At 54.1% G+C, this 17204-nt stretch overlaps 1 protein-coding gene and 1 long non-coding RNA gene across 4 annotated transcripts in view; one reads left to right on the top strand and one right to left on the bottom strand.

Annotated features, from left to right (window-relative positions):
• Positions 1-17204, bottom strand: part of SH3RF3 (SH3 domain containing ring finger 3) — a 361498-nt gene that overhangs the window by 85299 nt on the left and 258995 nt on the right. For all 3 annotated transcript variants that reach the window (XM_025869126.2, XM_073897932.1, XM_073897934.1), the window contains exon 5: positions 5257-5336. In XM_025869126.2, the coding sequence (XP_025724911.1) occupies positions 5257-5336 (80 nt within the window). The remainder of the gene's footprint in view (positions 1-5256; positions 5337-17204) is intronic.
• Positions 778-3203, top strand: LOC141373634 (uncharacterized). Its single transcript, XR_012379893.1, has 3 exons — positions 778-1025; positions 1539-1748; positions 2678-3203. It is a non-coding gene; the product is annotated as an uncharacterized lncRNA (long non-coding RNA).

The raw sequence follows: 17204 nt of genomic DNA, 5'->3' as shown, positions 1-17204 counted from the left end.
CCTCTCCCAGGGTCTTGCCTAAGCCCCATGTGAGCTCTGAGGCCGGGCTGACCCCTCATCTCACAGCTGAGGAAAGGAAGGCTCAGAAATGTTGAGGGTGTGTGTTTCTGCGGAGACTTGGAAGCAGGTGGGGCTCTGTGGCCACAGGCACGGGGCGGGGCGCCGCCAGAGGCCATGCCGGAGGCTGGCAGGCCCTGCTGAGGTGGCAGGGCCAGGTTGCATTCTGGGGCCAGGGAGCCCCTGGGGCCACTGCATCGGGAGGGGCTGCCCCGCTCTGCACCAGGGCACTGATGCCCATGCTCTCTTCATCTCTATTTCTAATTTGTTCTGTCGACAAGTAATCTCTCCCCTGGTCTCAATATTTCAAGTCTGGCCTCTAGGTGTGCGTTGCTGGGGGAACTGGAATGTAAATAAATCTGACTTCACCTTGAAAAATCTCTGCCCCCCCACTTATTTTTCCTTTGGGTGCCTCAGAGAGAAAAGCAGAAGCAGATGGTTCTGCGGGCCGTTTTTCTGCACGTGCGCCTGCAGATCCGGCCCGAGACTTGCGCTGGGGAGGGGCGCTGGCTCGGGGTTGGGGGATTTGTCATTCAGCATCTGCATCTGCTTTCTTTAGGGACGACCCCTCATGAATGGCGGATGGCCCCGCCCACTGTCAGCCGGATGTACGGGACAATCATGGCAGTGCCACCTCATCGCTCTCTCTCCACCCGTATCCCCTCTGCTGCGCGCAGCCAGAACAGCCTTGCCGAGGGTCTCTGAGCGAGCTGGGCGGCCCCGTCAGTGCTCAGAGCTGCAGGCAGTCCTCACGGAGCCTGCAGGGGCCCCACGGGCCTGGCACGAAACAGGCCGCACCCGTATGGTACTCATTCTCACGGTTCCCAGGGCCCAAGTTCACTTTTCATTCCTTCAAAAGGCCTCTTCAGCTCAACACAGACTTCCACAGATGGCTTAGGGTCATCTCAGAAACGTGTGGGTCAGACGGGGACTGCTCCTGAAGGCCCAGAAGTCACTTCACACACAAGGTTGGTACTAAAAATACCTTACTTAAGACAAGTGTAGGAGAATGTGGCTCAGAGAGCCTTCTTCCCCACCATCCTGTAGGCTATACGGGGCTTTCAGGTTATAAGGTGCTCCCTCCTCCAGTCTGAAGTAGTGCTGTGAGTGTGAGCCCAGGAGGGAAGGTCAGGCCCCGGCCTGATGACGGCGCACACATGGAAGCAACCGTCAGCTGTGGCCACTCAGCCTGGCATCATACACTGTCTGCTTTTACCAGCAGCCTGCTGGATATCTCCAAGGACACCATCACTCACCCGTATTACTTGCTCGTTTCTATAGCAAGATGTTCACTTGTGTTAATTATCTACAGTTTTCTTCAGCTCTAATCAAGGAGTGAATTGAAGTATTTTAGTGCCTTCATTAATTTCACACCTTTTCTCCTCTATATGATGGCTTGCTCATGTTTCTTCTAGAATAAGTAAAAGATTCTTTTCAATTATTCCTGTGAAGTGATATGTTCCTGCTTTTCTGGTTACCAGGGTCACACCAGCTCAGGTTAGCAAGACACATGTCCACTCATACCATTTGATGGATGTCTACAGAATGACGGCCAGGTGCAGCCAGGTGGTGGAGGAGCCTGCCCCAGGAGCATCCACTCTGGGGAAGGGGGAGACAGCATAGGTGCATGTCAGGGTATGCTTAGGATGCTATGGAGTCAGCGGGGGCACCACCCATGCTCAGAAACCCACGTAAGTCCCCCTGTAGGTGGTGGCAGCTGAGCTGGGGAGGTGTGAGCCAATGTAGGGTTGCAGATGAGGCTGACTATGGGTGCGTGTGCTCAGAGGGGGAGAACAGGGAGTGTCTGGGGAAATGTCATGAAGTCATGGAGTGGCCAGCGCTTCACCCAGGACCTCCAGTCTGCAAGCAGCCCCACTCCCTGTGCCCCACCCTCCCGGGCTTTCTCTGGCTCCTGCAAAGAGACTCCCAGACCTCGCAGGTGGCATGCAAGTAGTCACACACTTCAGGAGGCTCTTGGTTCCCCCCCAGGGATAAACTATACCCATCTGTCTGTGGAAGTTTCCTTCCCAGATGGCGAGCTGCGCTCAGGTCCCTGAGTGAGCCCACAGCTCTGCCCACCCTTTGCTCACAGGTATGCAGACCTGCAGGCACTGGGACAAATGGGAAGCAGCAGTCTGGCTTGTGTTGCGCCCCTCCCCGACACTGTTTCTGCTCCTCCTCCAACATGAGAGAGTCCTCAGCAGCACATCCAAGAGGCTGGGCCAGACTGGGGTGAGACTCTGGAGCCTATTCAGCCCTCACCCTCGCCCGGCCCTCCCCTCTGCCCTCCTCTTTGGTCCTCATCCCGTCTGACTCTGAGATGCCTGTGGAGGAGAGGAGGTGAGAATTCAGCCCACAGCCTGAGCGGTGGCCTACTCAGAAGCGTACTGAGACGCCGTAGCCCTTCCAGATGGGCCTTCCCTGACCCATTTCTCTCCCTGGGAGGCATGGCGGGTCACAAAGATGAAGGGCAGTGAGCCCAACGGCCAGGGGTGGACTTGGGGTGGCTTCCCAACACTGCAGAAGTTAGCAGGGAGGGCATGGACCCTGCAGATCTGAAGACCAGCAGCCGCCTCCATGCACTGGGTGGGCAAACTGAGACCCCCTTTCTGTGTTTCAGGGCTACCGGGTCCCTAGGAAGCCCATGCCAGCAGACACCTTTATACGCTAGGAGAAGGACGTAAGAACATCCTGCTACTGAAGGCGGACCTGAGGGGTCCGGCCTTTCAATCACGTGGGCTCGCCACCCAGGCACAGGACCTGAGCCGTGGCGGTGAAACCTGCGGACTCTGGGGATGACCGAATGAGGGCCTGTGGGCGGGACCGCAGCCCTGACTGACTTCAGCCCAGCACTGTGGGGCGCTCCCTGAGGCCCCGGGGTCACTCCTATTTGCAGACTCCCGGCTCACAGCAGCACGCTTGCTGCTGCAGCTGCTTCTGGGAAGGCAGCACTTCTCACGTTCAATCTCAAACGTCTGAACGTGACTTTTGTACGGTTTTGGGTAGGACAGTCAGGTAAAGAGCAACCATACTCCCCCCCACAGATACCTGTCACCAGTACACGTGGGACAGCTAACTTGTTGGAGCTAAAGAGGATGAGCAAGTGGTCAGGCTAGTCCCCTACTTGATGGGCTGATGAGGTCAGCCTCATCTTCTCCTCCCTGGGAACAAAATAAAAAATGTGATTTCAAAGGTCATGCTCTCAAAATGGATCATGTGGAATGCTGTACGTGGTGTCCCCTGCCCTGGAGCTTGTTACACGGCAGAAACAGCCACACAGAGCACACGTTTAACTCTCAACAGCCAGTCGCGGTCACACTGGCCACGACTCATCTGCTACTCAGATGGCCACTGTCACCAGTAGTCACGTGCCTGCCAAAATACTTATCTTTTCAATGACCTTATCTGACACATAAGTCTCCCTTCTGTTACTCAAATGAAAATCTCCACCCAAATGGGGGTTCCGTGCTCTGGGGGGAGGCAGATAGGGAGAGGGCAGAGGTCTGGGAACTACAGTGGCCTCCTCACCTCCCAGGACAGAGCAGGGACAGGAGAAAGAGGTCATTCCATACTCTATACCAAATTAAAGAGCCTCCACAACATGGAAGGTCTGGGCATGGTTGAGGCCTCCAGTATGTATTCACAGTACTCTTGGACTGTATTAATAACCTTTGGGTCTCAAAGACAGAGCAGCTCTCTTGGTGGCTGACCTGATGTGTAAGAGCTGGAGGCTTTGGGCTGATACCAGAAGCTCTTTGCACCCAGGATGGGGAAGGCTTTCACCATCAGAACAAGGAAAAAGTTACCGAGAGCCTGTGTGCCAGGCATTCATTTGGGGGGACCCCAAAATGAAACACCTGGGCCTTGTCTTTGAAGAGCTCACTCTGTCCTGCCTTTCATTTGGGCAACCACAATAGGGCCTAATGGTCTCCTGTGGATGCTGGTCTACTTCCTCAGGGATAGGGTCCTGCATCCAGTTTTTCAAGAAGAGCAAGGTCATCACTACCCATCCTTCCCTGTGTTGCTCCTTGGCCCCCAGGTTTGAGTGGAAGCCTTTGGAGCTTATCAGGATACCAGGTCAGAAGAGAGCATCTTGTCCAGTGTTGGTGAAAACTTGAATGGCAGCCTAAAGACACCTAAAGGTAGCTTACTAATCTATATTCCCTTCAGGAAGCTAGGTAAAAAATAGGCAAGTCTTAATTTCCTCTTGTTTAGTTGGTTGTAGAAATAAAGCAATCACAGCAGTGGGCAGATAAAGAAAGATGCTCAGGGATTTCCTATCTGCCACCAAATAAAGACAAACATTTCAGCTGGGTGTAAAAAGGTAGGTGAAAATTTGCTGGTATATTTAAGCTTCTGGGAAACCTTCTGAAGCTTGGCAACTTGCTTTTTCAAAAGGAATTTTTTTTTTCCGTTTGCTTTTGTTTTTCGCTTGGAATTTCTGTTCTGCAACAGTGCAGGTTCTAAGTGTCCCTTTGACCAGCACTAAAGCTGTGGAACGTTCTACTTTGCCATATTGTTTGCCAAATTCATATTCTCCACCTCAAAACATTCATTCAAGTAACTGAGCTCATTGCCAAATAAGAGTAGAAGGCAGTCTAATTTTTCAGAACACCATTTAAATGGAGAATTTTTAAACTGCATGTAGCTCTTAAGAGCTGTAATTTAACAAGAGCAAATTTTCTAAACAAGATAAGCGTCTCGCTTCCTGGCAATGATTCATCTGGTTATATTTGGGGATGATACGCAGCTGCTATGATATAAGCTGCCATAACTGTAGGCCAGTCGTGGCTCTGAAAACAGGGAGCTAATTCTGAGCACTTGGTAACTAGCTACTGTCCCAGGCTGGTGAGACCGCCCGCCGCTCTGGCCCCCATGGCTCCCACACCTCCTCACGGGCCTCCGGGATCTTCTCTGGGCTATGGCTGGTCTGCTCCTGACTGGCCAGTGCCTGTGCCACCAAATATTTTGAGTATTTCCCCTTCTTACAAATGTCCTGGGGACAGTGACGTTGAAAGAAGCTGCTAGACTTTTGTTTTCCACACTCTCTTGTCAGCAGTATTACTGGATGCACATAACTAAACTGACTCATTGGTAACAAATCAGGAAATCCTACAGGAACCATACGTGTACATGCTAGCAGAGGTGGGAGGGAGGTGCCGAAGGCACAGGACCCCAGAAACATAAACGGCAGCTCACACATTGAGGGGCAGCTGGATTTTGGGAGCTGTGCCTTGCTGTTCAGCCGCTGGGGCGGGTCCGGCCGAGGAAGAGGAGTCCTGGAAACAGACAAGAGGAGACAGGAGTGAGTTGACAGGAGGCCCCTGCCCCAGAGAAGAGAAAGGCAACATCAGGCTGGAGTCCAGAGGCACCTGTTCTCTCCTCACCGGCCTCATCTTCCAGCCTTCAAAACCCTCAGGTCCCACCTGTCTGGGTTGTTTGTTAGTACCATTTTTTTTTCCAGCCCATTGGAGGAGGTTGGTGGCCACAGACACCTGTCCCGAAGCAGCTTCCAAGCACCCCCCCGGAACAGCTCAGAGAATCACTCTTTGGGCCTGGGTCTGGGTTGGTCAGCATTCACACTGTGTTTAACATAGAAGAAGGCAGTATGGGGAGACCTGTTTTTATTCTTAGAACTTGAATTAATTATTCTTGCATTTGTCAAAGAAGACCCAGACAAAACCTTTCATGTGACAAAGCACAAGCTTATGTAAAGGCTGCATTTCCAGGAGCTGAAGATTAACCCCTAAGGAAAACTGGTCCTGTGGCAGTGACCGAGGGGCAGGTGCTGGAGAGCAAGCATTATGCAGGGAGACTGCTGGAGGAGTGGTCTACTTGGAGGTGCTTCCCACTAAGCCTGTGGTACATGTTAAACTGGCCAAGGGAAGTGGTCAAGGGCCAAGCAGAGGGATCTGGGCCCCACGATGATCTGGCTGAGGTGATTTTTGCACAGGGAATCCTGTAGACCCAGCCATAAGGGGCGACGCTGGCCCCAGCCCCTCACCACCTGCCTTGCCCGTCCTGCCCCAGCCCTCCCTAGGGCAGCACCCTTCTTCTTGGGCAGAGGTATTTTATGCCACAGTGAGTTGAACTATGTCCCCCCGCAAAGAGATGCCTAAGCCACAGTCCCTGATATCTATGAAGGTGACCTTGTTTGGAATAAGAGTTTTTGCAGATAAGGTAAATATCCTGAGTTGAGATCACCCTTGATTACAGTGGGCCCTAATTCTGGGGACAAGTGTCCTTCTAAGAGACAGAAGACGAGAACAGAGACACCCAGAGGGGAAGAAAGGCCATGCGAAGACAGAGGCTGAGACAGGTGTGATGCAAGGGATCCAGGCAGCCAGAAGCTGGGAGAGATTCTCCTTTGGCTTCCAGAAGCAACCAACCCTACCAACACCTTGATTTCAGACTTCTGACCTAAGAATTGATAGAGAATAACTTCCTGGTGCTTTGAGCTCTGCCCCCCCCCGTTTGTGGTACAGTTACAGCAGCCTCAGAGATGGGGATATCTAGGGATGTCTGGAGGAGGGTGGATCCATACCCCTCAAAGCCAAGGGAGCCAGGGGTCTCCTTCCTTCCTCGAGGGTCCGTTTTAGGCTCCCCAACAAGGGACGGGACAGGGATCCTGGAGGGAACTGGATCCAGATGAGCAGGGAGCCAGGCAGGCTTGAGTAGAAGCCTCAGGAGCTGCTAGTGCCTTGGCAGAGGCAGGTGGGGGAGTGGGCTGTTGGGGGGCTTCCCATGGCTCTGACTAGCAAAGATACACATGGCACCATGGGTGGTCCTCAGGAGGGTGAAGGTCACCAGAAGCAGAAATCACAAAGATGGAATGAGAGATGCACCTGGCACGTGCCCCAGGCAGGCAGAACCACCCTACAACTCAAGCGACAATCACGTCCCTTTCTTCTTTGTGTGGAGGGCTGAGGGGGCCATTTCTCATCAACTCACTGACCAGTTTGGACCGTGCTCAGCTGATGAGCTCTACGTGCTACCGGCAGCCCTTGCTAGGCAGCTTCCCTCCTCCACCAGACCAGGAAAGGTGCCAGAGACCACAGCACAGCCACACCTCCGAGAAGTCAGAAAGTCTACTTCTTGTTCTTTGGACAACGGGGTGCCTGGCAGAATGAGAATGTGCAAGCAGGAGCATAACATCCCTTGTGTCTCCCAGGCAACTCCAAGTTTGACGGAAGCTCCTACTCCTGGAAGAGAGAACTTTGATTTTCAAAGGCAGCCCCTTCATGGATTGTGTCCCTGTGGCTAATGCACAGGTGCCATGTTCCCAGAGTGCTGCTTGGGAGCTAGGCTGAACAGAGAGAGACTTCTTGCTTGCTCATCACACCAGCCCTCTGCCAGAAGGGCGACGGAGACCACCAAAGGCTCAGGATCGTTTCCCTTCAGGATAGTTGCCGGTGGAGTTCACCACAGCACCACAGAGCTTCAGGCAGGGACCAGAGGGCCCTCCACGGGTGTGGCCACCTGGCTCCGGGTCCCCCCGGGGTATGGAGGACCCACAGCTCTCCTTGTATGGCCATGGGAGAAAGGTTAGGGCCCTTCGTTCACTCCCTAGAGTAGGCGTGGGGTGGGGGGGGTAAGCAGATGGTGGTGAGCAGACTCCAGAGGTGGTCAGCAGATGTTAGTGAGCGACATCACAACTGGTGAGTTAATGGGAAATGCCCCCCCACCCCTCCATGCAAGGAAGACAGTGTGTGATGGGCAGCCAAGTTGTAGGGCTGTTGTGCCTGGAAGGGGCCTGTTCTTGGTTCTCACTGACCTCTGCTGACAGCCTGTCAGGACCGGCTCAGGGCACAAACACAGACTCTGACCCCAGTGTGGGGCTCACACCGCGGGGGACAATCTTTGCACCTGTCACGATAGAGGCAGGGCCATAAGAACATACGGCAGGGACGTCACGTGGGGCCAGAGCTGGAGAGGGCCTCTGTGAGCCGCAGGCTGGCCTGTTAAATGCGGGGCCGAGGGTCGGCTGGGTGAGGGAGGGGCAGAGGCCTGCCCGGCAAAGGCTGGGAGAGGCAAGCTCAGCGTGCTTGAAAAACTGGGAAGAGAGGAAAGGCTGGAGGAGGGACAAGGGGCAAGTACCCAAGGGCTGCGGAGCCAGGCAGTTCATGGCTCCCTGGGCCGCCGTGCAGGTTCTGGTCTTTACCTTGAGGGCAGAGAGAGGCCCTGGAAGGTGGTGGGAGAAAAGCGGAGGTGAGACCAGACCCACATCTTACAGGGGCACCACGACGTGGCAGAGCAACCGGCCCGAGCCACAGGCCCAGGGAAGCGAGTGTTTCCAAGGGGAAGCCGCATCCTCAGCCATGCTGACTGCTGCTGACCAAGGCCAAAGAAGCTGAAGAGCAGGAGGATCCCTTCAATATGGGGATGCAGGCACACGCCCAGCATGCTTACAGAGCAGGCGGTTGTCGCTGTTGGATGACCAAGGTGGTTTATGCTCCCTGACCCCGCTTCCCAGGACACACAAATGACATGGGTCTGGTAGGACTCACATTCCCTGGAGCCGAAACCAAGAGGTGGATGCTTAACCAACTGAGCCACCCAGGCGCCTCTCCCCTTTTTAAAGGTTTTTCATCATTTTAATATCAAGTGACTATGGTTTTTGGATACATTTTCAAAGTAATATAAAAAGAATAACGGCTCAATTATTTGAGGTCTGTTTTAAGATCACACTGGTTGATGGTGATTCCATACTTCCCTGGACTGTACACATGCCATCTTTGTGGCGATGCCAGGAGCGGACAAGAGAGGACCCTGGGGATGACCCTTCAGATCGGCCACCAGGCGACTGCTGGCAGCAGTACGCAGGCAGAGGGCAATCAGTGGGGCACCAGGAACCACAGGGACACATAGTAACTGGCTTAGACGGAGGCCAAAGCCATGACCCTGCTTTCATCAGGATTCCTCCTGTCCAAATAAATTCTCCTGAAACAGCCAACCAGTCCAAACCGCTGACCCAGTGTGTGGATTGGTCGGAGTCTTGCGGTGCTTGTAGGGCAGCCTGCCTGTGGGCTCTATTCCCCAGTGTCCTTGAGCCGGTCAAGCCCCCATCCAGCAGGAGGCAACAATGTATGTGGCCAGGGGAGACAGAGAAGATTGATTTCCATCTGCCAGGCAAGGGTGGGGGGTGGGGAGGCTGGCTGGGACCGTGGGCTGGGCCCGAGCTTGTGGCATTAGGGCTCCAGACCCCATCTTCGCTGGCATCTGCCAACTCCCGGGGACCAAACATAGGATGCTCCATGTAGCAAAGTGTCAGGAGGCTCAGGGAGGACTAGGGGGTTGCCCGGGCACATGGAGCCACCTGAGACACAGGACTGCACCTAAATAAAGCCAGAGGGGAGGGGCCCTCTGACAGCTTTGCTGGAAACCTGGCCTCCCGTTGAAACTTGGTATGTCTAATGCTATAAAGCAAATATGTGGGACTGCATAGCAAACCATTACTTGGAGTTGCAGGGCAGCAGCAGAGAGAGATCACACTTGTGAAAACGTTTTTCTCAAACGTCAAGATGGAGAGTATCGAGGTCTAATGCTCAACAGAGTGTGTGTTCCTGTCTTGCAACTCTGTGCAATGCAATGCAAAGCCCAAGGCAATAGGTCTTTCAGGGTATCTGCTGAGTAGTGGCTATGCCAGGCCGGGCTCTGTCCTCACGGATGTAAAAACCAAAAAGTGTGACTCTCTGATCAAGATGGGGTTTCCATCCAACCTACTCTGAATCAGATCTTCATTTTTGTTACTATCAGTAGGAGCTGATAAGAAATGTTGCTGGGGCCAAGGGGTGGACGGGTGACCCCCGCTGACTGCTGAGCTGTGGGCAACTGAGGACCACACACCCAGTGGAGCAGAATGTAACCAATGAGATCTTGGGGCCTCTTAAGGAGCCCCAAGAGGCAGCTGGGCCGCTGCTACCTGCTGGCAGGTATCACAGCAAGAAGGGGCTCTCCTTTAAGTGATCTTGATTAAAAATTCATGAGCACAGTGCATCCCACCATGTTCCTGCCAGGGCCTGGGAGGCATGGTGTTCACAGGAGGCATGCTACACCCTTAAGAAACTTCTCCTAGAACACATGGGACAAGCAAAGTTTAGTTTGAGACTGATTTAATGCAACACGAGGGTGTCTTGTGCCTCTTGCCCTCCAGCTCTGACCACGCCGGATGGGGCTTTCTGGGCCTTGGGACTGAGGTTTGTTTCCTCCTAGTCAAGAGCCATGTTGCTGATACTGCTTTGATTTTTAATGGCTTAATTTTAAATGATTCTGGGCCTTAAGGGATTAGTGAAGCCTTGGCAGGAGTGAGAGAAATCAGGCAGGGATAAAAATAAGGAAGGAGAAACAGCTACAGTCACTTTCAGATAAAAATAATTGGGAGCGCAGCCCTCGAAAAGACATTCTCCCTGTCTCGGGGGTCAGCAGGTGGACATCTCTGCCCTCACTTCAAAGCCTAGCCCAGCCCTGTGCACCAGGGAGCGGCACCACTGGTCCATCACAAGGAAGGTCTGTGGCTCTGATGAAACAGGTTCATGTCATATTCCTCTTGGGTGACTCTAGAATGAACACAAGCTGGGGTTCGCCCGGGCAGGTGAGTGCACCCTGATCTGGGGGAGCCAGCCAACACTGACAGGATCCTTGGAGCCACTGAACCTACAGAATGTGTGACTCCAGTAAGCCCTTTGGGCCTAATGTTCAGCTTTGGGTAGGAGCCAAGTATGTGTGGGGTCAGCTTGCTGGGTCACAGGTCCGAGATGATGCCCCCATCAGATGGAACTGACCACAGTGTGAGCAAGCAGCAGGACACCATGCCAAGGAGCCTAGTGATGCTGTTCCCTGGAGCCACACACATCCACTGCCCTCTGAGGACACGTGCTGGTGGGGAGGCCGGGGGGCCAGGCAGGCTATGTAATCCTACAGACGAGGCAAGCTTGCCCTCTTCCAGGCCTCCTTTTCCTACCTATAAAAGACAGACCCCCCGGGACAGCATGGGTGAGTGGCTCACACACCCCTGGGGCGGAGAGTCAATAAAACCTGGACTGCTGCTTCTCATGGTGCCCTGCACATCTTCCTGTGGTATCCCGGCCTCTGCTGGTTGGGAGCCCAGCCTCAGTTTCTGGCTGCTGTGCTGCGGCCGCGGACCCCCGATTCTAAGTTGTCAGGTTGTTACCAGACACCTGAGGCCTAGAGCTGCATTTTAATGGGGCCCCTGAGCAGTACTGGAAAGCAAGCTATTTTATTTTTCTGTCGGGACTAGGAAGAGGGGTCTGTAGTTGGCAGGTTGTATGGGGGCTCCAAATCGCTCTCCTGGACACACTGGCACAGACTAAGACCCTGAGAAAAACATCTCCACGTTTTAATTTTTAATATGAATCCAGAAAACACTGTCATTACCCCAAGGAGCAGTGAAATGAGCATGTTTTATTCATCACACGCTACCACTCTGGAACATGGAGTGTAAATCAGACTTTTAGGAACATGCTTCCTAAAGAAAACTTTAGAATGAAACATTTATGGCCTGATTCCCCTGCCTGGCTCCAAAAAGAACTGCAAACAGCTTGCAGGGCCGGAGGGCCCAGGGGTGCCCTCCCCCCCAGCCCTGGCCCAGGGGATTTGGGCTGGGGAGGCCCAGCAGGGCCAGGCAGGGCGGGGGCGTGGGCTGGATGAGCTCACCCTGGCAGCTTGGGGTAAGGGGCTAAGCAGCCTGAACAAGATGGTCTGTCCCAGGAGAGGCAGTGGGCCATGCTTTATACCCACATAACCTCCACTGCTCTCCTGTGGGCACTTGGGGAAGCTGCCTGGCTGCCTAGGATGGAGGCCTCAATTCACCTCAAATGCTGCCCACTGCCTGTTCTCTCTGCAGGAGCTCAGATTTGCTCACCAGCATCTGACTCCAGCATCCAAGCTGCTGACTCCAGGGCTGGGTGTACCGGCCCCTCACTTCGTCTCCATGGTCTGCTCAGGGGTCAACAGATTCACCTTCAGCTCAAATCTGGCTGCCTGCTGCTTCTGTGAATGAAGTTTTAATGGCACCCAACCACACCCATCCATTTGCTGCTTTGACTCACAAGGGCAGTAGCTGTGACAGAGACCATATTGCCCATGAAGTCTAAAATATTTATTACCTGGCCCTTTACTGAAAAGTTCGCAGACCTCTGCTCCAGGTGGGGTAGGATGAACCTCCAGCTTCTGCTCTTAACTTACTGGGCCCGTATTTGGGATCAAAAAGCCACCGCTGTGCCAAAATCTTCACAAGGCATCCCTGGAACATTCTTAAGGGAAAAGGCCAAAAAAGGTGGGCAGGATATGGGAGAATAGTATCCAGAACATGGCTCCAGTTTAGGGAATGAAAATCAGCTTGCTTGATGGTCTTTAGCTGTAGGAAGGTGCTAGCAGACCCTGTAGACAGAGCAGCTCCTTTCTCCTTTCCCTGGGTGAGTCCCTAAGACCCAACACATCTTTATCTGGCTTTGCACAAAATATACATGATTCCTATCCTAATGACCCATCTGTTCTGCCTTCAAACAGAAGGTGCCTCTTATATAGTGAGAGGCTGAAGGAGGGATGGGCTTTGAGAAATTCTACTGTTCAACTCTAATTCAGTGTGCCTGTCCCTCCACCCACGCCTCTGCGAGCCCCCTGCATAGAGGCTCTGTGCCAGGCACTGAGGGTGCAAAAGGGGCAAGTGAAGCTCACAGGCTGTGGTGCCATTATGAGAGCTGGTGGCTATCCCGGCCCAGCTGTGCAAACTCAGGGGACAGGAAGTAGGGCTGGACAGGGGAGACCGCAGGAATCTCCCACCCCTCACTGGGTCTAGACGATGCCTGGGGGCGAGGTGTGCTCTGGGAAGTAGCTGGGGCTGGCCGGGGCAGTGGGTGAAGTAGCTAGGAGATCAGGGGGGAAGTGGGAAGGTTCTGAACATCCTCATGGTTCTTCTGCCGAGAAACCATGTGCCTTCACACCAGAGCCTTGAGGGGACATGGAAGACCCCAGAGGAAGCCGACCTCAGTGATCCTTGGTGCCCGTTTTTGCCTCCTTTCCTCTTGTTCCCTTCTAGAAGCAATGTTGCCCTCCCTCCTCTTGAGCTCATCTGTGGTACTTCCTAGTTTCCATGGCATGGGTCTATGTTCTGGTCTCCTGGTGGGCTGGGTAGGTCCTAGAGGCTGGGACCCATCATGAACCCCTCTTTGTACCTGCCATGGGCTGCTGCTGTAACAGAAGTTCACCAAACTTGACAGGATGGACTGAGGGAATCAGCAGCTTGCCTGCATTCCTGGACCAGCAGGTGCCCACCCAGAGCTCCTGGGCACTCACCAGGTGCCAAGGGGACACCAGGGACCTTCCCTGTTATGTCCCTCCCTCATCCACCAGCGGATGGTCTGAGGCACAAACAGAAACTGTGGATACAGTTCCTGTCTTGTCATAGCATCAAGAGAAACCTGGTTGGCACCTGAGACCATAATGAAAAGCCTGGCAGCTGATGAAAACAACCAGACCACGGTTCTCTGTCCCCACCTTGAAGGCACAGCTGGTAAGTCACGGACACAGCAATTCTCAGATTTGCAAAAGAAAGCTCACCTCACGCAAGGTCCTCAGGATGAGATTTTTTAATTCATCCCATGTTCGTTACTGTTTTTTTTTGGCTCCTTCATAAGGCATGGAGTTAAATGTGTAACTTTCTGAAAATGCTAACAGTAAGCAAGAAGCAGTTCTCGGCCCTGTGGGGGGAGCGCCGGGGCCGGGGGCTGCCAGGCTGATCCACTCGGAGCGGCGTCCTGTGGCAGAGCTAAGACCCAGCCAGCAAGAGCATCTGCGCACAGCACCTCGTGCCTGCCCCTCTGATGGCAGGTGGGGGATCGGGGGGCATCTTAAAGATGCCCTGGAAGCTTCCAAGTAGAGTTCTTCTAGTGACTTCTCAGGCGCAGGAAGACGAGGGGGTGTTCCCTTCTGATGTTGTCCCTGCTCAATTTCAAATGCTTCCCTGTCCACGGATTTCAAAGGGCGTTTTCCTAATCTCTGGGATTTCTGTTTGCTTATGAGACATTGATTTGTAAGCCATCCAGCTGACGCTGAGAAACACTCGGGGTCTGGGGAAGGCGCCTGTTCCTGGCTGGATGGGGTCCGCCTGTGTGAGATCCTGGCCCTGCACAGACAGACAGAGCTGGCTGGGGAGCACTCGGCACCCCCAGAGCCCACGTGCACCTGCAGGCAGTCCCACAGCCCTAGCCCCAGAACGCCGGCTGCGAGGCTTCGGGTTCGTTGTCATTGTCTGCCGACGGCAGTCTGCCTCTCAAGCGTCCCAGCCTCCGCATCAATGTCTGCCAACAGATGTGGAGGTTCTGCGGCAGTGGTGTCATGGGGGCTGTCCTCTGCTCCTCCTCACGGGCAGACGCTGTCTCCCCACCCCCTTCAAGGAGAGGGGGGAGCCCTGCCACAGTGACGAGACAGTCCAGACCAGAGGTCAGCAAGCGTTTTCCGTACAGGGCCAGAAAATAAATATCTGAGGCGTTGTGAGTCATACAATCTCTGTCACAACTACACAGCTCCACAGGTGATGTATAAATGAGCAGGGGGGCTGTCTGCTGGTGTCTGGGAAGAGGGCGCTGTGGGCCAGAGCCCTGGGCTGCCCGAGGTGGGCACGCAGAGTGGCTGAGAAGGAAGCCTCCGAGGGTGTGGGGGCCGCTTGTCGCTGTAGCACAACGTGGCTCATGCTGGCCAAACAGGGCACTCCAGAGCGACACGAACCCACGGATGTTCCTCGGGCGGTCTGCTGCTGACTTCAGCCATTCTCTTGGTTTCTTGTTTGGTTTATGAGGGAATGGTTCTAAAATGTAAGTAATCAGCTCTTAATCTGATCCAATGATCTCTATAAGCAAACAACTGGATTTTAAAAATCGGAGTCAGCCTGAAGAGCCTCCTCTTTGTCCTCTCCTCTGGTAACCTTCCCTCCTCCGGCACAAAGGAGACATGTTGAGTGCTGCTTCATTACTCATGAGGGACTGAGCTGACCCTCTGACCTCTCCAAATGGCAGGGAGAAATAATTCATAAGGGTGCAAATGTGAGCAGGGCAGGCCATCTGAGGCTCGGCCGACCATGCGCCCCCGGAGCCCCTCAGCTGGTCACCTTGCAGCTGTCCCCTCTCTGCAGCCCTCAGGGAGCCACTAACAGCAGGGAGGCCCTGGGGCACTTCTGGCATCATGTTGTTAAGTGTGCAAGATGGCTCAGTCCGCAGTGCAGCGGACACAGACCCCATGCCCGCCCTAGAAGAAATCAAATGGGTATGAACTCTCTGCTCCAGGCCAGGTGCCAGGATATAGAAGTGACTGACACCCAGTTCCTGCCCTGAAAGACGTGAAGGTCAGGGCAGTGGCCAGATACACAAGTGACAAAGGCCATACCTTCCATGACAAATGTATGGAAAAAGTCCTGCAGGCACAGAGGAAATGAGGGAATGAATTTGTTTGGTGGAAAGGTGTCCTAGAGCCATGGAAAGCTCCAGAGGGGAAGTGACCGCTTCAGATGGCTGCTTTCAAGGGTGAGCAGGAATTTCCCATACAGGGCTGTGTCTGTGTGTCATGAGCAGGCAGCACAGACAAGCTGGGCACAGGCTTGGTGAGGGGTGAGCCCAAGCCGTGCTGGTGTGGGGTGCACAGGTCCGGGTCAGGCCAGCCAGTGAGGGAGTAGACAGTGACTGGGCGGGGTGGGGGGGAGGCTGGAAAGACAACCTGGGGCTAAGTCTGAAGGGCTCTGCAGGTCAAGCTAAGGAACTTGGACTTTATCCTAAGGCAACACAGAGTCTCCAGAAGCATTTGTGGAAAGATGAGCCTTATTACAGATGGATTCCAGAGGGAACCCGAGAAACAGGGAGTTAGGAATCAGTTGATGCCATGTTGGTGAGGGCGCAGAGCAGCCTGAACCAAGGCAGGGTGGATGCCATGGAGAGAGGGCTGCCATGGATGTGGCTGGGACTGCTGGGCTTGGCTGATAGCGACGTGCTTCTCCACATGTCCCAGCCCCTTGCAGGAAAGTTGGGGCTGAGTGGCCAGTTCTCCTCTCAGTGACCTGAGATGAGAAGCGATGGGTATTGTCTCGAGACTGAGGCAGTTTAATGCCATGGGCCTCCTCTGTGCCCCTCTTCCTGCTGAAGGCCATGTGCTGTAGACGGCAGAGTTACAAGAGGAGGGAGGCCGGATACCATGAGCACGCCATTCAGGAGGGCCGCCTGACCCACGGCAGCAGCACGTGAGGAACACTCCCTGTGTTCAGCCGTAATGGTGTTAGGAGCTGTTTGTGACAGAGGATGATCTGCCTCATCCTGACTAATGACACGGGAGAAATGCTTGGGGACTAGAGCTGACACCTGGTTGGATGGCAGAGGTGACGGGGAGAGCAGAGTTGGGAAGATAAGGGTCTTAGCTTTGGGAATTTGGGTAAGATGGAATGAAGAAGAGGAAGGAGGTTTGAGGACAGACATGGATTGAAATAGGGTACATCTCCAGGGAAAGCTGTCAGGCAGCAGGAGGAAAGAATGGATAGCTCAGTAAGGTGTGGGCAGGCAAGAGTGTAGACAGTTTAGGGTTCAGCTGTTGGTTAGATGAGAACCCTGGGGGCAGGCGTACAACAGAAAGAAAAGGCCAGGGGAGCCCTGATGTTCACGTGGGACCTGGAGGAAGAGGGTCTAGTGCTGGGGCAAGAGAAGTGCTCAGAACCTGGAGAAGGGTCCCAGAAGCAAAGGGAGGAGAGGCTCAGGTGGGGAGTCTTGCCCACAGCATCCAAAGCTGCTGGATGTCAAGAAGGAGGACATGGAGCAGGGACACCAGGACCCGCTGGTGGCCTTGGCCAGGCTGGGGGTGGGCAGCAGGGGAGGAGGTAGCCGTTGGGACTGCAGAGCTGAGTGTGTCCACTGTGAGAAGGGAGAAGCATGTTCCCAGGAGAGGGAGGAAATGAGTGGAATTTGGAGGAGACAGCCACGCTCCTTCCCTGGACAGTTTTGCCATACTTATTCCACAGGTCAGTCTGGGAATCTGAGGCCTATGGGCTCGTTATTTAGGTCATTCTCTTGTTTGGGGTCCAGAGGAAGCATTTGTGGCAGGGGGCCATCCATTCTATGCAAGGTCCCACGATGAGTTTTTGCCCACATTTCCTC

The sequence above is a fragment of the Callorhinus ursinus genome, unplaced genomic scaffold (assembly GCF_003265705.2).
Source record: "Callorhinus ursinus isolate GAN/ISIS: 27379988/994484 unplaced genomic scaffold, GSC_fseal_2.0 scaffold10, whole genome shotgun sequence".
Taxonomy (NCBI): domain Eukaryota; kingdom Metazoa; phylum Chordata; class Mammalia; order Carnivora; family Otariidae; genus Callorhinus; species Callorhinus ursinus.
Note: the sequence above shows the minus strand (reverse complement) of the source record. Positions and strands in the feature narration are given on the sequence as shown.